Source organism: Pelecanus crispus, chromosome 2 (genome assembly GCF_030463565.1).
Source record: "Pelecanus crispus isolate bPelCri1 chromosome 2, bPelCri1.pri, whole genome shotgun sequence".
Taxonomy (NCBI): Eukaryota; Metazoa; Chordata; class Aves; order Pelecaniformes; family Pelecanidae; genus Pelecanus; species Pelecanus crispus.
In genome coordinates, this window is record NC_134644.1 from 103,289,028 (window position 1) to 103,307,632 (window position 18,605).

The 18,605-nt window shown below is 43.5% G+C and overlaps 1 protein-coding gene across 1 annotated transcript in view; it reads right to left on the reverse strand.

Moving 5' to 3' along the window:
• LPCAT1 (lysophosphatidylcholine acyltransferase 1) overlaps window positions 1-17,518 on the reverse strand; it is a 59,092-nt gene extending 41,574 nt beyond the window's left edge. The window contains exons 1-4 of the mRNA XM_075705586.1: window positions 17,387-17,518; window positions 9,997-10,139; window positions 8,272-8,486; window positions 307-419 (exon numbers count right to left, since the gene is read on the reverse strand). Coding sequence (XP_075561701.1) covers window positions 307-419; window positions 8,272-8,486; window positions 9,997-10,139; window positions 17,387-17,503 — 588 coding nt within the window. The 5' untranslated portion in view covers window positions 17,504-17,518. The remainder of the gene's footprint in view (window positions 1-306; window positions 420-8,271; window positions 8,487-9,996; window positions 10,140-17,386) is intronic.
• Between the last annotated feature and the right edge of the window lie 1,087 nt (window positions 17,519-18,605).

Consider the following 18,605-nt stretch of genomic DNA (forward strand, 5'->3'; position numbering starts at 1 on the left):
TCTACTGAGCACCTGATTATTTTCTTCTTAGAGGACTTTCTAAATCTGCTGCGGTCTGTCCATTTAATATCACTTAATAGAGCTGTATTCCCATGTACTTACCCAGTTTCCCCTTGAAACACACTGCAATGAAAAGCTGGTGTTTCATACAGATGAGAATCGTACATTACATCTTCTAGAAAGAGGAGGGGGAAATTCCACCCCCCACAAACCATCTAAAGCATCCCACAATGAAAAAAGTAAACTGCACATCCAAAGCCTGGAAATGCCAAATACCATCTGTCACACAGCAGCAGTATACAGTACCTGTGGCCATTTACCATCAGACTGAGCACGTCTCTTTATCTCTTCAACAGTTTTCCTGCGAGAATCCTGGTCTGACCGAGATACAAAAACCGGTCGGATGTATTTGATTAGAGCTGAAGAGGAGGGAAAACAAAAACAAGCAAAACAGCCTTTATTTCCCCTTTGTTTGAAAAAGATCCCCCCCCAGCAGTCCTCTGGACAAAAATTTTGGCACAAGTACATAACTATTTTACTATATTACACTGCAAATGTAAATATTCAGTTGAATTATTGCAATTTTATTGCAATATTTTCATGAATTCCTGCGAGGAAAACAATTTTCATCATTTTGGCACTTTGTACTTGTTCAATTTTTAATAGACCAATACGCATCATCACAATTTAAAACATGATTGTACATATTTTGCATAGTTTTCTGCAACAAAGCAATTGTGGCTCACTACAGGCCATTTCCTCCTACCACAAAAATCGCAAAATCTATAGCCATTCACAACCCAGCAAAGTAGCAGAAACCTCCCAAGAGCTTCCAAAAGACATCCTGTGGGTCAAACTGCCACTGTCTTTAGAGCTTGTGTCTCCTATGACAGCTCAGCTTCACTGAAGGTACACTATCAAAGATATTCCATACATGGATTATGTTATCTTTTCTGAGAAATCACCACAATCAAAAGAAAAAGCATGCTTATTTTCTGAGCTGCCACCTGTTTGCTTGTTCCTCATACTAGATGAATCAGATCTCAGGCACCCTCTTCCTGGTTCAGTGGGAAACCTCTTATACATAGCCAGACACAAAATGAGTGTGAGCAAGAATCAGAAATCAATCCACAATATCCTGTCCATGCATGCCTGTCACAAGGACACCAAGGCCCACTTACAAAACAATAAGTAGCATATACAACTCTCTTGGCAGTGTCAAAAAGCACTACAAGATAAGCATCTTCAAATATACTACGTCATGCTTTTATTTAAGCAGATCATCTTCAAATACCTTTTTATCATTTTTGTATCTTGTAATCTTATTCCAAGGTCCAAAAGTCACTAAAGTATTAGCTATTCTATTTGCCTAAAATACAAGTATAAAATACAATTTTCATATTTCCAACTACCGCAAGATGAGTTTGCTGATACTAGCTGTATAAACTTCTTTTGTCAAGGACAGACTTGCTGCATTAATGGATCAGCCAGTGCTTAAAGTGCAAAGAAAAAAACAGCATAAGGAATTACAGTCCTGTACTCAGCAAAAACTGCTGATTCTGGTGTTACCCCACCAGCAATTTAGTCAGCTCTCACCAAAACCCTTCTATGGTTCTGTGAAACTAATCTGTCACACCTTACAGCAAGTTCCCAAACATTCAGCCAGCCTCTGAAATACTGCTTTTATCGCACAAGTTGCCAAAGCTTAGGAGACAGCACATCAGAGAAAAGTTACCATATTCTTGCACTTTTTCCTACACGCCTGCTCTTAGACAATATCCACAGAACAATGCTTGCTAGGGGAACAAAGATCATCATGGGCCAGCTGGGGTTACTGCTGTGGGAAGGTAAAAAAAAAACCCAACCAAACAAAAAAACCCCAAACAAATCACAAAACAACCACACACAAAAAACCAGAAAAAACAAACAGAACAAGCAATAAAAGAAGCAAAGGAAACTAACTACACTTGGTTTCATAACTGTTAGTTTTGTTTCTTAGCAATGTCAGTCCTGAGTTTCCCCTACTGCTGCAAATTACTCTTCTGTAGCAAAAACAACATTATCACGTAAAAGAAAGCAAAAAAAGACTCAAACATCCTCAGCCTTCACCCTGAAGTTTATTTTACATTAGGCCCAAATGATGGCCTTCAGGTTACTTCAGGCCAAGGAATGAACAAGATAAGAGTCCCAGAGCTCTGACACTCTTATCTGAGCTGTCACTATTTCAACCCATCACATCAAATCTTAGCCTAATGGAGAGACAGGATGATCATATTAAGTCTTACTTCCTTAGGGATCAGATTAAAAAGCTGACAGAATTCTTGTTTTAACATTAAACAGCAACTTAAGGTCCTGTAAGACACCAACTACCAGGCCCTTAGTGGCTAAGTTCAACAATTTAACTGAAATTGAAACTCTCAGTCATCAGTAAGAAGCTGAAAGTACATACCAAGGGAAGACTAGCTGTGTACTTGCCTTTCTTCATATACTCTTTTCATAACCATTTTTGAAAACAGAGCACAGGGCTACACAGACCTTTACTCTCACCACATATTTTCACGTTCAGTAAATAGACAGGAATCTGAACATTCAAAGGCTGTACCAAGTCAATCTGTGCAAGAAATAGTCAGGAGCAGGGCCAAAGGTCCATAAAGAGAAGCTGAGAAATGTACCAAATAGGTGGACAAGATGAGACTGCAGTCAGAAGTCGAAACATAGGGAAGCCTGGAGACAGTATTGTAAGGTAGCATATACGAGGCAAGGAATAGGCAGGACTAGAGCAAAGTCAGGGAAGGAGCAAAAAGCAGCATGCATGAAAATGCTTCAGACAGCTGGCATACTGAACAACTAAAGGAAACAAGCAGAACTATGTAATATGCTTAACAAACAGAACATAATCTTAACCTTCTCTCTCATCAGTTTAACTGTCCAAGACTGATTCTAACCAGGTAGTGAAAACCACAGCTCAGGTATTCAAGATGCTGAAAGACGTGCTTGCCCATCTCCTCTCACTCCATTAAAACCGCCTTTAAATTATAAATTCCAGTGGGCAATGGTAGACAATCCCTCAATTCACAAAATTGACCTTGCCAGTGTTGTCATTCCAGCTTTTCCTCCAGCAGTGTCAGTCCTACTTGATGTAGTCACTCTCATCCCCAATTTCAGCTCATCACAAGCGGTCCTGAAGACAGGTGACACATCCTGTACTCCACCTTCTTAGGCAGGTGCCTGCAGTTTAAACAGTACTGCCAGTAATTCATCAAAATCTCTGCCTCGCAGGGCAGCCAGAATGCCACAGGTATGCTAACCAATGGAAAGTTGCTCTAGCACGAAACAGCCTTTTTTAAGAGAGCCTGCAAAAATTCAGTATTGCCTTAATTGCAGGGTGGCAGCTCCAGCTGATTTCAGAACCATAACTCCCATGCAATCATTTAAAGCACCAGCTGATGCATAAGCAAAAAAAGTTTCTCTGATGAGCTGAACACATACAATTAGTGTCAATGAACTTCTCAGGATAACATGAAAAAAGTAAGGTATTTCATCTCCCTATTTCCAGGCAAATGTGGGTGAGGACACATTGTTTCAAATCAACACATGAAATGCTATTTAACATACAAAAGAAGAAATTATTTAAATTATGCTTGACAGTTACAACCATATAGTAAATAAAGCTACACCAGCAGCATCACCACTGGTCTACAAGGCATCAGAGAACACAAAAAGCAACGGAATGGCAGTGTGGCACTAAATACTGTTCTTCTAATACATATCCATGCACACATTTTTGAGTAGGCAGTTATACTTTCACCACTGTAGAAACAGCATCAGAGTGACAGATCTGCTGCAAGAGTAGAGAATGCTGAACCTGAGGCTTTCACTTGGCCTCTCCCCCAAACACGAGAAAATCCCATGACATACGTTCCTCTGATACACTGAGATGGCAGCCTGTAGAGCCAGTACAAAGTGGCTCTGCTTGCATTTAACATGGAGGTGGGCCATGTAATACAGGTAAACTTGCACTGGGATATCAATTTACAGTATTTACTCCTTGATTTTTCCTACTATGGGAAAAAATATAGACTATTTTTCTAATAGCAGTTGCCCTCTTGTGCATTCTGTATTTAGGGCTTACAAAAACACGAAGGTTAAAGGTTGAAAAGCGCTATCTTGGGCTTAGTTTTTAAGAGGTGCCTTACTCAAATAAACATGCTCACTAAGTTCTGAACTCAGACCTTTTCTAATGAAGTAATATCTGATATCAAAACTGCTCTTTTTGGGAGAGGAAAGAAGACAAGAAATCTGCAAGGGGCTCAAAGGTCTTCTGCAGCTTATGGGGAAAAACCATTAAGGCTCCAGAATAAAATGGCTTCCTGTGTATATGGACACAGAGACGTTAAATAGTGGGGGGCGGGGGAGGGCACAGGGCAGGAGTGGGGGAGCAGAAATCAAACCCACACAGAACAAATACACAAAGTTATATCAATGCACAAAACTGAAGTCAACCAAAATTAGGATCTTTTCCACTTGGAGTTGTATTGTTCTTACGGAGACAGTGTTATTGTAGTCCCGGTACTCTACATGAGCTGTGTAAAGTTAGTGGTAGTATCTTATTAGAGCAACAATCATACACAGAAGTATATACTTTTTTGACCCAAGCCTGAACCAACCACTAAAGCTAAATACGCATTGAGAACAACTTCTCGGGGTTTGACTAAATGCTTGGCAGATGGACCACCTGACAGAAGAGATACCAAGTACTCCTGGTACAGAGGCAGTGTTAATGGGAAAGTTCTTCTCCCTGTTTCCAAAAAGGAAGCCGGGAAAGATGCAGTCTGCAGGACAGGGAGAAGTCAGTAGTGGGAGGTAAATAATCAGTGTTCTCTTTAGCTGTAACACAAGTAAATTCCATGCTATTTGGGTCGGTCTTTCAAAACATGATCTATTTCCTTTAAGGACCGAAATACTGCAAGACCATCTGGGTGCCCACAGCCTGAAGGAAACATTGAATTTTTAAATGGAAGCATTTAAAGCAGAGGATGAAATGGGTAAGTTTGGCAATAACTTCAAGATGCTCCTCAGAACTGGGGAGCTCATTTGTGTCCTCAAGGCAGGCTACAATGCCAACGTAGCATCAGATGTTGGCATTCAAGCTGGTGACCTTAACAGTGTTGTAAGCTGCTGATTTACAGCGTATAAAGAGAAGAAATCTGTGACGCCTTCACCTTACAGCAGGTTTTTCCAAAAGGGGTTTAAGGACTGTTTTGATAAATCTCAGAAATATTGAAATGTGAGATCCTCACTGAATAACTATGGGTCTACCACAGTTCTCTTTTTTGTGTGCTTCGGAAGGTATGGGGGGGAGGTGAAGCAATTGGGGTGGAGAACTGGAGGATTAGGTTGCATAACTTTTCACAGCGCTCACAAGTAATTTGGCATCTTTTAAGTTCCAAGATGAAAACATACCAGCTACATATTTGGACATTCTTGGATACAGTTTGGATTGGAAGGGACCTTTAAAGATCATTTAGTCCAACCCCCATAAGATGAAGTAGATGAGGATCTACTCTTCACCCAAAGTCCTCATCCTTGGAAATTATCTTCACATTTCCTCTGCTGCTTCATTTTTTACATGCTGAAAAGTCTGCTCACAAAGTTAAATGAATGTACTTTATTCAAAATGGTCATTCAGAATCTTCTGGGAATTAACAAGACTCAATTAAGAGATAGCAAGGTTAGGATTATCAATGGCTGGCTCCAAAACTTCACTGGAGATGGTACAACTTTGCAAGATTTACATAACTGAAGAACATAAAAAACAGTTCTGACCTCTCTGGGATAAATTGTAGATGAATGTCTAGAGTGTTAACAATTCACCACATAATCCAAGAAAAACAGGACCACCTTTTCACAGATAGCATAAGAGAAATACCAGTTGTCCAATAACATGAAATACATTTTTGCATGTGTGTATGTAGAGAAGTGTAAATAACACTGGAATTAAAATACTAGATCAAAGGAGGAGAGGCTAGTCAGCAGCATCTGCTTCACAGAAAACCTCTTTCAAACAGTAAAAGAAAAAAAATAATTACAACTTCTCTCCACTGGAAAGTTTTCACTAAATTTTAAGCCAAACTAATCATTACAGTGATTACTTACCTCTCTGTTAAGGTCCATTTATTTTAATAACACAAACTGCCATAATTAATGTTGCTCATATAAAAGTATTCCTCTTTAAAAAAGAAACAGGTTTTTGAACTCTGAATCCCAGTTATGACCTTTGCCATGCCTCATTTCTGTGGCATTTTTCTGAACACTTCATAATGGGCTACATAATTTTTGTGGCTGCATGACATAAAGCAAATGCAGCTAATACAGGACAAAATACTCATTTACTTGACTGCACTGCACATTCCAGTAATATTCCATTAAATCACTGTATGTAGTTTTCTGTTTTTCTGTAATTGGTTTTGCTCACACACGAACAAAATCAAGTGAATCATTTTTAAAATTTATTGCAGTAAGTCTAGACTTTCAATTGAATCCTTTAAAAGTTACCTTAAAATTAAATTAGGGATACAGGAAATAGTTTGAACTCCTCGATATGAATTATTTGTGCTACATTCAGTGTAACTCCAACCTCTATATCCCTACAGATTCTCCTCAGGCTTTCCCACTAGTCTCCACTGAATCTATTATGTGGGATAGTTAAGCAGCTATTAGAGCATTCTGTCAAATGCCATTCTGCCATTTCATCACATTTCAGTAACACAACATGGCCTGGAGTTATCTCATCTAGTTTAGGTCCTCCAAACAGTCCAGCTGCAAGTGAAGGACATCTCCATATGGACTACTTTATTTTGCTGAGCTAGCAATTATTAAACAGTCTATTGAGTCAGCTGAGAAAGAAGATAAATCTGCCCCTGCTCCTATGGCTGGACTGCTCCTAAAGCCCAAGATGGCCTGGACATATCTATACTGTACAGGAGTGTCAACATACCATGTCACAACAATATCTTCTTTCAGTATTGGACAAGGGAGTTCAATTTCTTTTTGTTTTCACACTATAATCATTTGTATACATTTTTTTTCAAAAACACATGCCTACACCCTTTTTGTTCAAAGCATTTATTCATTTTTACACAGATTTTTCACTGCCACAAACTCTTACTAAACTCTGTTAGTCAGATATTCAGTGAAATGGAGATAACAGCTACAGTTCTGGCCTGAGCTTTACCTGATACAGAGAGACCTTTATACGAAGAGATTCCCCACATGAAGCTTCCAGATGTAACCACTCACCATTTGTGGCCACATCTCAGCTTCTGGTTTTGAAAATGTCCTTAAAACCACATTGTCTAATGAAATTTTAGGAGGATGTCAATACACACAGCCTGATTTCACTTAGCTGCAAAGGAACTGCAAAGGTTTTGTTTAGACTTTTAAATTAAAGAGTCCCTATCCAAGGTGAAAATAAAGTCTTTTGTCCTTTTCATACTACCCTTAAAATCTACACAATGAGACACAGGAAAATTCTTTGAACTTTGCTGGTCCCTAGACACAACATGGTGGGTTTCTCCAAAATGCTTCCATACAGACTTTGGTTAGAAGTCTACAAGCCTAAAAGCTTACACATTTTTTTTGGCACAACTGCACCAAAAATCGCAGGTGTCTCTCAAACCTTTGTGAGAATCTACATTGATAATTCCAAAGATAGTATTCAAATGCTACTGACTTGGGCATCTGCATTTCTTATGACTAAATCTGAATGCGCAACAATCTGCTCTCGCTTATCTCTCACATCCTGCCTGAAACAAACTTATTGATGCATGAAGGATTAGCAGCACTCCCTTCAAGGCAGGGTACCATTTAGAGCAGACAACATTCCTAAAAAACATTTCTGGGAGGGCACCCCAACTCGCACCAAGAAAGTAGTTTCGGTAGACTTCCTCTACAGCCCCATCCTAACTTGCTTTTTCTATTTGTCAGGTCTTAAAATGCTTCAATTTTACTGCCAATTTAACCATGAGTTCTGTAGGATTGTTTTGACCTTGTACAATGATCCAACTTTGGAGAAAGGGAAAAAAAAAAAACCACATCCCCCCAATTTTTTCTATTGATATTCAAAGTAGACCAGTAAAAAAAAAAAAAAATCTTTACCATATATTATAGCAAAATTTTCTTTGTGTTTCAGGCCTTCTCATACACCACCACTGAACTTCTTAAGAAATCATTTTTAATTGTTCTTGAAAAATTAAGTAGCTACCAACTTACTTCCCCAAACAGGAATGTCTTTGCTTTCTGCTTTCATCACAATGGAGGCAAAGGTCATAGTTACTGGAATGGCATCAAAGTAGGAAGAATGGGGAGCCACAGTTAATATTGCTGCTTCCGCTGGCAATGCCCGTCTGCCTTTTACATTTATCCAATGGAATCCACCAGCAAGCCACATCAGTCTCATGATTGCTTTCAGCAAAATATCCACTATCCTGTAAAGAGTTGAGAAAACAGTTATGCTGCCACAGTAATACCTTAAAATAATGGAAAGAAAAACATTACATAAAAACTTTACAAGCACGACAAAAGCACAGATAGGGTACGCTGCTTAAACAGAGCAGGAACACTGCATAGACCTTTTGTTTTCTCTTTCTTAGCAGATTTAAGACCACTTTTAAGGTAACATGCCATTCAATTTCATTTCATGCCTGAATATTAATGCTTTTTAATCACAATAAGACTGGCATTTATTCTACCACTAAATGAATTTTGATTCAGACTATGACTGTTGAAGTTTCTTCTATACAATGTCTAATAATGCTTTCTAGTAACACCAAGAAAGCTATAGTAAACTGAGTCCTGAAAAATGCTATTAGGATATTGCTAGAATGCAACAGCCCCGATTCTTGTGTTCAAGTTTACCCACACAAAACAGTGGAGAAGCACAGGGCACAGATTCTCCAACACAGGGATGCCTACAGAACACATCTGGGAGCTTTGGAAACATTTTACTTTCTTCCCTTTTCCCCATCTCCTCCTAAAGTGTTTTTGGGGTTTTTTTTGCTTTTTTGAGGGGAGTATTTGCTTGTTTTTTAAACTGTATGATAGCCATGAAAAGAGAAACATTTACTTTGAATCAATAAAGTGCAAAAAACAAACACCACAAATTGTTAGACTCACAGGGATTTGAGGCTGGAGAGCAGGGTGACACTGACAAGTGGATGAAATGGGAGAGGGACAACCTAAAAAGCTTCAAAATAACTCTATGCAAGATTGAAGGCAGACCATTATTCCTTCAGTCATTATACTGGTATCATTCCAAATGAAACATAAGGTGACATGCCTCTGTAGTTCTCAGCCTCCTTGCCTCCTATGATGCAAAATACAATCAGCTTCCCTCATGCTAGTGCCAGCTCCTAATTTTGAACCCCTCTACAGAAGAGGTGATACACTCCTCCTTCCTTGCTCCTCAAACAGCAGTTTTCATGGATGGGTGAACACTATCTTACATTCTACTTCAATTAGCATTCCAAAATCAAAGCAAGCACAGACTTATTAATAAGTACCAAAGCATGGGGCAAGCCCTCAGAGAATGACAGGATAGCAAACAATGGCGTGAAGCAGTTTAAAACAACCATTCAGAATATGAAATCTGGGCACATTCCATAGTGTCAATCTTTGTAACAAGAAGCTGACATTACAGGAATAACTGAAATTGAAGGATGTCACAATGAAGTTTCACACTACATCCTCAATAAAGGTAAGAGGCCAGAGATAATAAGTTTTTCTCTCTGTAATTCTTGGGTCACCTGGTAAATGAAACAGTTGAGGTATTTTTGGTTTCCCATCTAAGGAAAGTGTTTAAGGAGTAATTTTTGTATTTTTATTCTGAAGAGAAAAGCAGGTCTACAGAACAGACATCAGGTATTTCCAGTCTTCTCTATTTCAAACTACTGAACGAAATAACGATTCTCTTGGTATTTCACCACATCAGTGACTCACTTTCGCCACCAGGAGAGGGGCTTTTCAAGCTCTTGTTCGTCAGATCCCATTGAAGCAATGAATGCAAAAGGCCAGGCCAGCAACATCATAAAAGCAGCAAAAAAGAGTCGGATAGGGAACAGAGTCAAGGTCATGAAGGCAATCTGCAAAATCCAAAACAAATGCGTTATTCTAACACAATCTTGGACTGAAAGAGTCAGTGATTCCTAGAAACTGATCTAAAGTCTTAACTTAAAAATATCTAATGTTAAAAACAGCAGAATACACTTAAATTCCAACAAATAATTGTGGTGTAAGCTGTCATGGTTTAACCCCAGCCAGCAACTAAGCGCCACACAGCCGCTTGTTCACTCCCCCCTCAGTGTGTGATAGAAGAATAAAAGTGAGACAACTCATGGGTTGAGATAAAGACAGTTTAATAGGTAAAGTAAAAGCTGTGCACGCAAGCAAAGCAAATCAAGGAATTCAATCACTACTTCCCATCAGCAGGCAGGTGTTCAGCCATCTCCAGGAAAGCAGGGCTCCATCACGCTTAATAGTTACTTGGGAAGACAAATGCTGTAACTCTGAACATCCCCCCCTTCCATCTTCTTCCCCCAGCTTTGTATGCCGAGCATGACATCATATGGTATGGGATATCCCTTTGGTCAGTTGGGGTCAGCTGTCCTGACTGTATCCCCTCCCAATTTCTTGTGCACCCCCAGCCTACTCGCTGGTGGGGTGATGGGAGAAGCAGAGAAGGCCTTGACCCTGTGTAAGCACTGCTCAGCAGTAACTAAAACATCTCTGTATTATCAACACTGTTTCCAGCACAAATCCAAAACGTAGCCCCATACTAGCTGCTACGAAGAAAATTAACTCTATCCCAGACAAAACCAGCACATGTGTAACAATTTTGTATTCAACCATCTTAATTATAGCTGAAACACAGCACACACTTTAAAGTTAATGCAGTCTTAGCTTTCCACACTTCTTCAGACCCATGTGTTTGTCAGTGAATACATCCGCATGCTCTTTTCCCTTTTTGCACCCTCACATTAAGTAAATATTTAGCATGGGTGTGTTGCAAATCTTACTGCACTTCAGAGAGGTCAGTCCATCTCAGCAGCTACCAGCCAGGGTGCATTGACATGGCAATATAGGGCCCAACCTAGAAAGCTCTTCCAGGCCTGGGCAGGAACCAGTTCCTCTGTTGTATGTTCTTGGAACCAGAAGCTGCGGGGAACCACAGTGGGGAACACGCTGCAGAGATACCCGTGGGCAAACATCCAGACACGCATACGAGTTTATGTCCCAGGCCTGCGCTAACAGGCACAACCCCCTGGAAAGCAGAGGTTTTCAAGAAGCTGTCCTCCCGTAGGAAGCCACGGTGAACCTAGTTGCTTCTGCACCTCCTCCCGGTGCTGCTCTTCTTGGAAAGCCCATTCCCAGCAAGTCAGCCCTCTGCCTTCAACTTTGGTGAGAAACATGTCATGCTGGAACTTCTCCCACAGTGTTTTCAAGAATTCTCTCAAAAGTAGGGCCTTTCCTGAGATGTTTGGAGTTGTTCCCTACTGTCCTCCATAAAACACAACTTAGCAACTATATGTACAATGATCCACTTGCTCCAGGAAACAGGAGCCAAGAGTCCCACCTTTCTCACTCAAAGGACAGGAAGAAAAGAAAAAGCTCTTGAAGTGGAAGAGGGTATAGCTTCAGATGGCTGGCTAAGGGAGAGAGGGGGAACTGAAAACTGTTTGAAGCTGACTGGGGTAGCACCAATGCTCCTCAAGCTGTACAGTGGAGGCTAGCAGAAGATGAAGGTGACACTATGAAATAGAAGGGCCATGTAAAGAAAGAGAATTCAAAAGGAAATATGCTACATATTCACAGGTGCACCAAATGAGGTAGAAAAGTACTTTTCAGCATCACAATGGCTGGGCAAGCATGAGTAATGAGACATAAGCTGCTGTCTCATGTTATGCTTAATCTGATGCATCTCCAGGCTGCTGTGGAAAGCATTATTCATATTCTTCTTCTCTCCCCTGATGCAGGTCTAGTCATCATGCAGCTCAGTTTTCCATTGATCAGTTCCTGCTTCCTTTCACTTCCCAAAACAGCTCAATACCCAACTCACCCTGTAGCTGCACAAACCTGTAGATCTAGGGTAGAGGCAGGGAACACACAGCAGGAGAAAAGCCTAAGCTACCAGTTTCAAACCCTAAGCTACCAGCCTGCTGCAATACCAGATTTTATAGTGATGGTTCAGACTGGCACCATGATCTCATAACAAACATGGTCTCACTTCCCAAAACAGGATTCCAGTGCCTGGGTAGACTGCTTCAATTTGCAGAATCAGAAGAAAAAGGAATTTTTTTTCTTTGATAGGCTAGTTTTCCAGATAAACCAGTTCAACTTCCTAAACTGGCAACAGTCAGACAAGCACTGAAGTCATACCAACTCATGCAATTCTGCATCCATAGACAAGACCACCATGTCTGGAAGCAAACAGGGGAGCATTCATCTGCATACTGGAGAAGACAGAGCAGCTGCCTTCTAGGCTTGTAAGATGAGAAGGACCAGCTGTCACAAAAAAAGGGAAACAAAATGCAGGTGAGGACAGAGTCCTCTGGGATTCACACCCTCTCCCTCCCACTCCTCAGAGCCTCCTCCTATACCAGGACAAAGCTGAATGTCAGGTGACTGGTGGCAAGCTATTCAGTCCTTTGCATCTCTGTAGCAATCTTTTGTATCAACATTACTTCAGAGCCACATCGCAGAACGGAAGCAGTAGTTGCATCCATAAGGTTGTGAAAGATGGCATAAGTGTGTGGAAAAGGTCTCTTGGTCTTCTGTGTCCAGAGACAGCAGTGGTGGAAGAAGTAAGAAGCAGTTCCACATACACAGGTGTATGGGGTCTGGCTGTGACACCAGCCTCTTTTTTAGCAGGTGGTAATGCAGTACCAGTCCACACAAGAAATTTGGTAGGAGAGTGAAGAATGAAGTATGTCTGGCCTCTGAAGAAGGTTAGGAATCAACAGAGATGTAACATTTGAAAGGTAGTTCAGTCTACATCTCCATGCAGACACCTTCCTGGGTAAGAAAGCTGCTATCCCATAAAAACTATGTACAGCAGTAGTGTCATTGTCAGACAGACAAACGGAGAAGATCCTGCCCCCCACTGGCTGCTGTCAGAGATCAGAATCCAGGATACATACACTCCTGGTCTGACCTTGTACAGACATCTTATTTCAGTGATTGTATTTCCACATATTTAGGACATTCACCCAGACATGTTTTCTATTAAAACTATGAATTCTATCTGGTAATAAGTCATATATAACACCTGTGTTTTGAGATACATTTAAAAAAACCCTAAAGGTCCATCTCGAGCTGTACCTTGGGAGGTTCAGCTCATGACCGATTTTCTCAAGAGAGGTTTGACTACAGCTCATTTAACATTTGCTGGTCTACAGGATCCTACTTAGTTTTTCAGAAGTTGAAGTGTACGCTGTGAAAGACCCATGGAGAGCAGGAAGGGAGAGGATGCTCTTACAGCTTGTAACAGAAGGCTGCCCTGGGAAACTGTACTCTATTCTTCTATCAGAAGTGCTTCAATCTGATGAAAGGCAAGTCACTTAAACTAAATAGGTATCATATGTTCTCCTCGTTTAGAGACTCTGCGTTCAGATCTGAGTATGAACTTACAATGAAGGCATAAAATATAAACTTAAGTCCTTTTTAAGTTCTGCAAAACACCAGGTCCTCCGTATCTAAGCACTAAGCAAGAGAATCACAGAGTATCCTTGTTTCTCCTTCTGTATGTCTCTGCTTCCTGTCTTGAAAGTCAGTACCATCTCTCTCACGCACAGAGAAGCTGAAAAAAATGCTTCTTTGAAATTAGCAATACAGTGAGAAACATCATAAAAAACCAGTTTATTCACAACAAAATTTCCATAGCTTATTACAAAGTAATGGTCACATACTGAACCAAGAAAACAGAATAATGAACTGCACATGTAACATGGTAGACGTTTTGATTTTTCTTTTAAACATATCAGATAGAGACTACATCTTGCCCCACACTTTCACTTCCTCACTATTATCATCCCTATAGCCTCAATTCACCAAAGATGGCACTGAAAGAGCTAGAAATTCATCCCTCAGCAACTCTCTTACTACCCGCTTCTCCAGTCTGCAAGTTCCCTGATTGACACAATCATGGAGATAAATACAGGAGTAGAAATTTTCATGTGCAGCTAAGCCAATCTAACAGATCATTGCTGCTAAAGAGGGTGGTCCTGTTCACTCTCCCCTCAATCCTCCCTTTGAGTCAGCTCTTGCACTAATCTGAGCTTGCAATGAGCCAATACAGCTCATTAGAGTGCAGAAAAGCAATCCTAGCAAGAGAAAACAATCAGAATATGGAAAAACACAATAACCTGCTGGTTTAATGAGCCAAATCAGCTCACCAAGGCACCAAAAGAACACCAGCACTGGTGCAATAAAAGGGCCAGAAACACTGGAAGCAAGGAGAATAGCACTGCATTGTGTTTTTAAGTGGCAGGGAAACAAAGCTATGAACACTTTGTGACAGCTCCAGTAATGCTTCTGCCTGTTCTGTGGAGGTAACTAGAATCAAGAGCTTTAACTTATGTGATAGGTGCCCAGAGGATGCTAGGATGAACAACCCTCACTGTCACCCTCAGATCAGAGTGAAATAGCCATCATTTCTACAGGAAGCATGAGACTCAGTTCTCAAACAGCCTTACTGCTTTTACAGTCCTGATACCTCCCAGTTTTTATGAAGCCAGTAAAAGATGATGTGAACAATTCCTTGGCACTCAAATGGATTCATTTTTGCTGCTGTTCTTCCTCTTTGCAGTTCCTCTTACTTTCTACCTTTTTTTTTTCCCCCACTCCCACAGTCTCAGGCTGAAATGTTCTAAAATGCATTTACTTTGAGTTGTATTAATGAGCAAAAAAGCTAATCTAACCTCTTGCAGAGCGCAGGATGAGGGAGGGATGAAGTAGCAGTGAAGATAATGGGGCTATCTGACAGACCATCAACAACAGACCATCAGACAAAGCAGTCTTATCGCCCAGTCCCCTGTGCTCACCAACTTCTTCACGTACCTCCAAACCCCTACATGTTCCTAACCTTCCTCCATAGGCTTTGCAATCCCAGAACTCACCCCTGTTTGATTCCCTGGGCAGACAGAAAGACCTGGGACACAATACGCGCCTACAGCTGAACAGGAAGTGAGTTCAGCTGTAATACTTCATACCGAACCCTCAGTAACAGGCCAGGACTGTATGGAAGAGAGCACACACTCTGCTGTAATTGACTGTAAAGCAGCCTCCCCATTCAAGAAGTCTCCCTTTCTGGGAGAGCAGCATTTCTCATCACTGGAACAGTTCCACAGCTCTTTAACAGCCTCTATCTCAAGCACAACTTTTCTTTTAATCAGTGAAGAGGTTAGGAGAGCACGATTAAGGCAAAGGAGAAAATCTATCACAGTTCTCTATGTCAGCTTGTGTGCCTTTTTCCTCACATAAAACTGCAAGAATAAGACGGTGAGAAAGGCTGGGTTAAAGAACTCTGTGCCGCTGTACACCAATAAAAGATTGCTCACTTAAAAAGCAAGACTAAGCCACGCTCTTTGGTAAGGCTATTCCTTTGGTCTGCACACTGTAAAAAACTGCAGAGCATCTTGCAGTTTTCATTGAAAATAACAAATCCTTGAAATCCAATGGCAAAGCTCATGTCTCGTACAGATGTACAGGGCAGCCCACACAGAAGGCAGGTATGTTCTACGACCATTCACTTCACTGGTAAAGTGGCTAAATGTCTGTTAGGACTAACAGCAGATCAGCAGTGCCAGTAGCTCCTATGAGACTCAATACTGCAAAAACTGTGAAACTGGCACTCTGCCCTCCCAACAGTATTTCTAAAATTCCTTATAGATAACCAAGCAGAAAGTGACATTAAAAAGATACATTAACACTGCAAAAATACAACATTGTTATTGTTATAGTTAGACACAATCTTAGTCCATATGAACACATGCTATCTTTGCTTCTCTCTGCTCCTTCTACCTCATTAATTATGTAGAAAATGACTTATGGAACGAAGCAGGGTTACACGGAAAAGAAATCATTACAACTATGTGATTTATTGAGGAAGCTCTAGGCATAAACTAAATGAGGCAAACAACACAAACCTTTTCTCCCTTTTCCCATTCAAACAACAATTTATCAGTAACCGCTGAATTCAGCATTTAACTGTATCATTCTGGGAAACTTGATTTAAAAAACCCTTTCCCACTGGAGTCTACTACGAATTCCTTGGCTGCCAGATAGACAACATGAGGCACATTCTGATGTTTTGTAAATCGGGCCATACGTGTCTTGCGTTAAGTATCTGGACAGCAAGAGGGCAACGCAACAATGAACTTCACTCAGAACGTCAATTTATTAACATTGGATCCAAAGCACCTTGATCCGCAAGGTTCAATATTAGCGGATCTTAATCTCCATGTTGATGGGTACTGTAGGCTGTTAGGCCCCCAAGACAACAGCTTTAAGGAAATGAAGTATTACCGTGATGAAAATAACAGAAATGGCCAATGCCTTATTAGGTGAGGCTTTGATGGTATTTCTTCATCCAGCAAGCCGACCCAGATGTTACCAAAAGCCTAAGACAAGAGCCATGCACTCTGAACACCCAACCACCTACTGCTCACTGTGGAACGAGTGAGGCAGTGGCATGGGGTGGGGGGGGGGGGGGGGTTAAAAAAAAAAAACAAAAAGGCACGCAACTGCAAATTTGCCTTTTAATACCGATTCTTGTCATCTCACGCTACCTGTACAATGCGTAAATTATGCCGCAGGGATTATTTACCCAGGGGCCAAACTTCAGATGCGAGGGATGCCTCGGCCCAGGCATACCTTAACTTGCCGCTGGAAGAGAGCGCCTCCACAGAACTAGTCCCCTGCCCCCCATTAACAAAAAAACACACATAAAAAAAAAAGGACTTTTTTTTTTTTTTTCCTTTTTTTAACAGAAGGCAGCGGTGCAGAGTCAAGGAAGACGCCCGGCGGGCGGTGGGCGCCCCAACGGCCGCTGGCCCCGCGAGCCCCCCGCCGCCCCCGGCCTCAGGGCCGCCCCCGGCACCGCGCCGCCCACCCCGGCAAGCCCGCCTCGCGCACACCCGCACCCGTTTTCCCCCGGTCTCGCCGCCCCCGGCGGCTCACAAAGCGCCGGCGGCAGAGTGCCCCCGCCCGCCGCAGGACGCGGCCCGCCAGCCGGTGCGCCGCGGAGGAGGCGCGGCAGGAGGAGGAGGAGGAGGCGGCGGCGGGAAGCGGGGGGGGGGGGGGGGGGGGGGAGCCGGGGCCCGCACGCCCCTACCTTGGCTTTCTGCAGGGGGCTGAGGCGCAGCTGGTGCACGAAGGGGCTCCGCGGCGGCGGCCCGCGCTCCCGGCTGCCGGCCACGCAGCATCCCCGGCCGCGGCTGCTCAACTTCATGGCGGGGCAGGACTACGCGCGGGCCCAGCACGGCAGAGGGCGCGGACAGCTCGGCGGCCACCGCTGTTCCCCCAACTAGCGGCGGCAGCGGCGGCGGGCGGGCGGGCACCGGCAGCCAGCTCGCTCGCCACTAGACACCGGCCCCCGCCCTCCTGGGGACCCGCGCATGCGCCCTGCGCGCCGGCTACCGCGGCTCCGCTCGGCGACGGTTTCCGCGTCGGGAAGGGGCGGGGGGGGGGGGGCGCGCGCACAACCCTCCCTGCCTGCCTCCCGCCCGCCCCCCTGCCGCGCGCGCACTCGCGCGCCCACCCGGCGACCGTTCCCCCCCGCCCCCTCCTCCGCGGGGCCTGGCGGGAGCGCGGCCCCCCCCGCCCCCCCCCCCCCCCCCCCCCGCCCTGAGGCGCCGCCGGGGTCCCCGGGGGAGGCGGCGGTCGGGGCTGCGCGGCCGCGCTGGTGCCCTGACACGGGCAGGGGCAGGGAGGGTGTCGCTGGCGGCTGGGGAGGGGGCGGCTGAGGGGGCACCGGCGGCCGGGGCGGTGATGGGGGGGGGGGATGGGGCGGGTAGGGGGCCGCCGCCGCCGCTGCTGGGGTGCGCCCCGGGGCTGGCGCCTGGCTCGGGCCCCTGAGCGGGGGTGCTGCGGGGCAGCTGCGGGGGCTTCTTCAGCCTGAAAAACCAGAGGGGTGAGGGGAGCCTCTCTGAGGTGGAGGTGGTTCTGAGCCGCTGTAGCAGTAAGGACGCGGGCGGTCGATAGTATTGAATGAACGTCGGTGCCGTACCTGGGAGAAGCAAGATGTGGTACTCGCATCACGTGGCGAGGTGCTGGTCAAGTCCGGGGGGAATCTTCTCCGAGCAAACCTAGGCTTTTTGTAATGGAGAGTCCGGCTAATTTGCACCCTGGGACCTTGACAGAGTTGGCTAAGGAAGTACCTCTGTTTGGGGTTTAATAAAGCTTCGCGTTCTTGAGAAATAAAAAAAGCCCTCGTGTTCTGCCCGCTTTCAAAAGATCAAGCAGAATGACCTGTACAGTTCTTGACTGCTTAACTGATCAGCCGCAGGCAAAACGATAGGAAAAATACATAAACCATTTGATAAATATGTAAG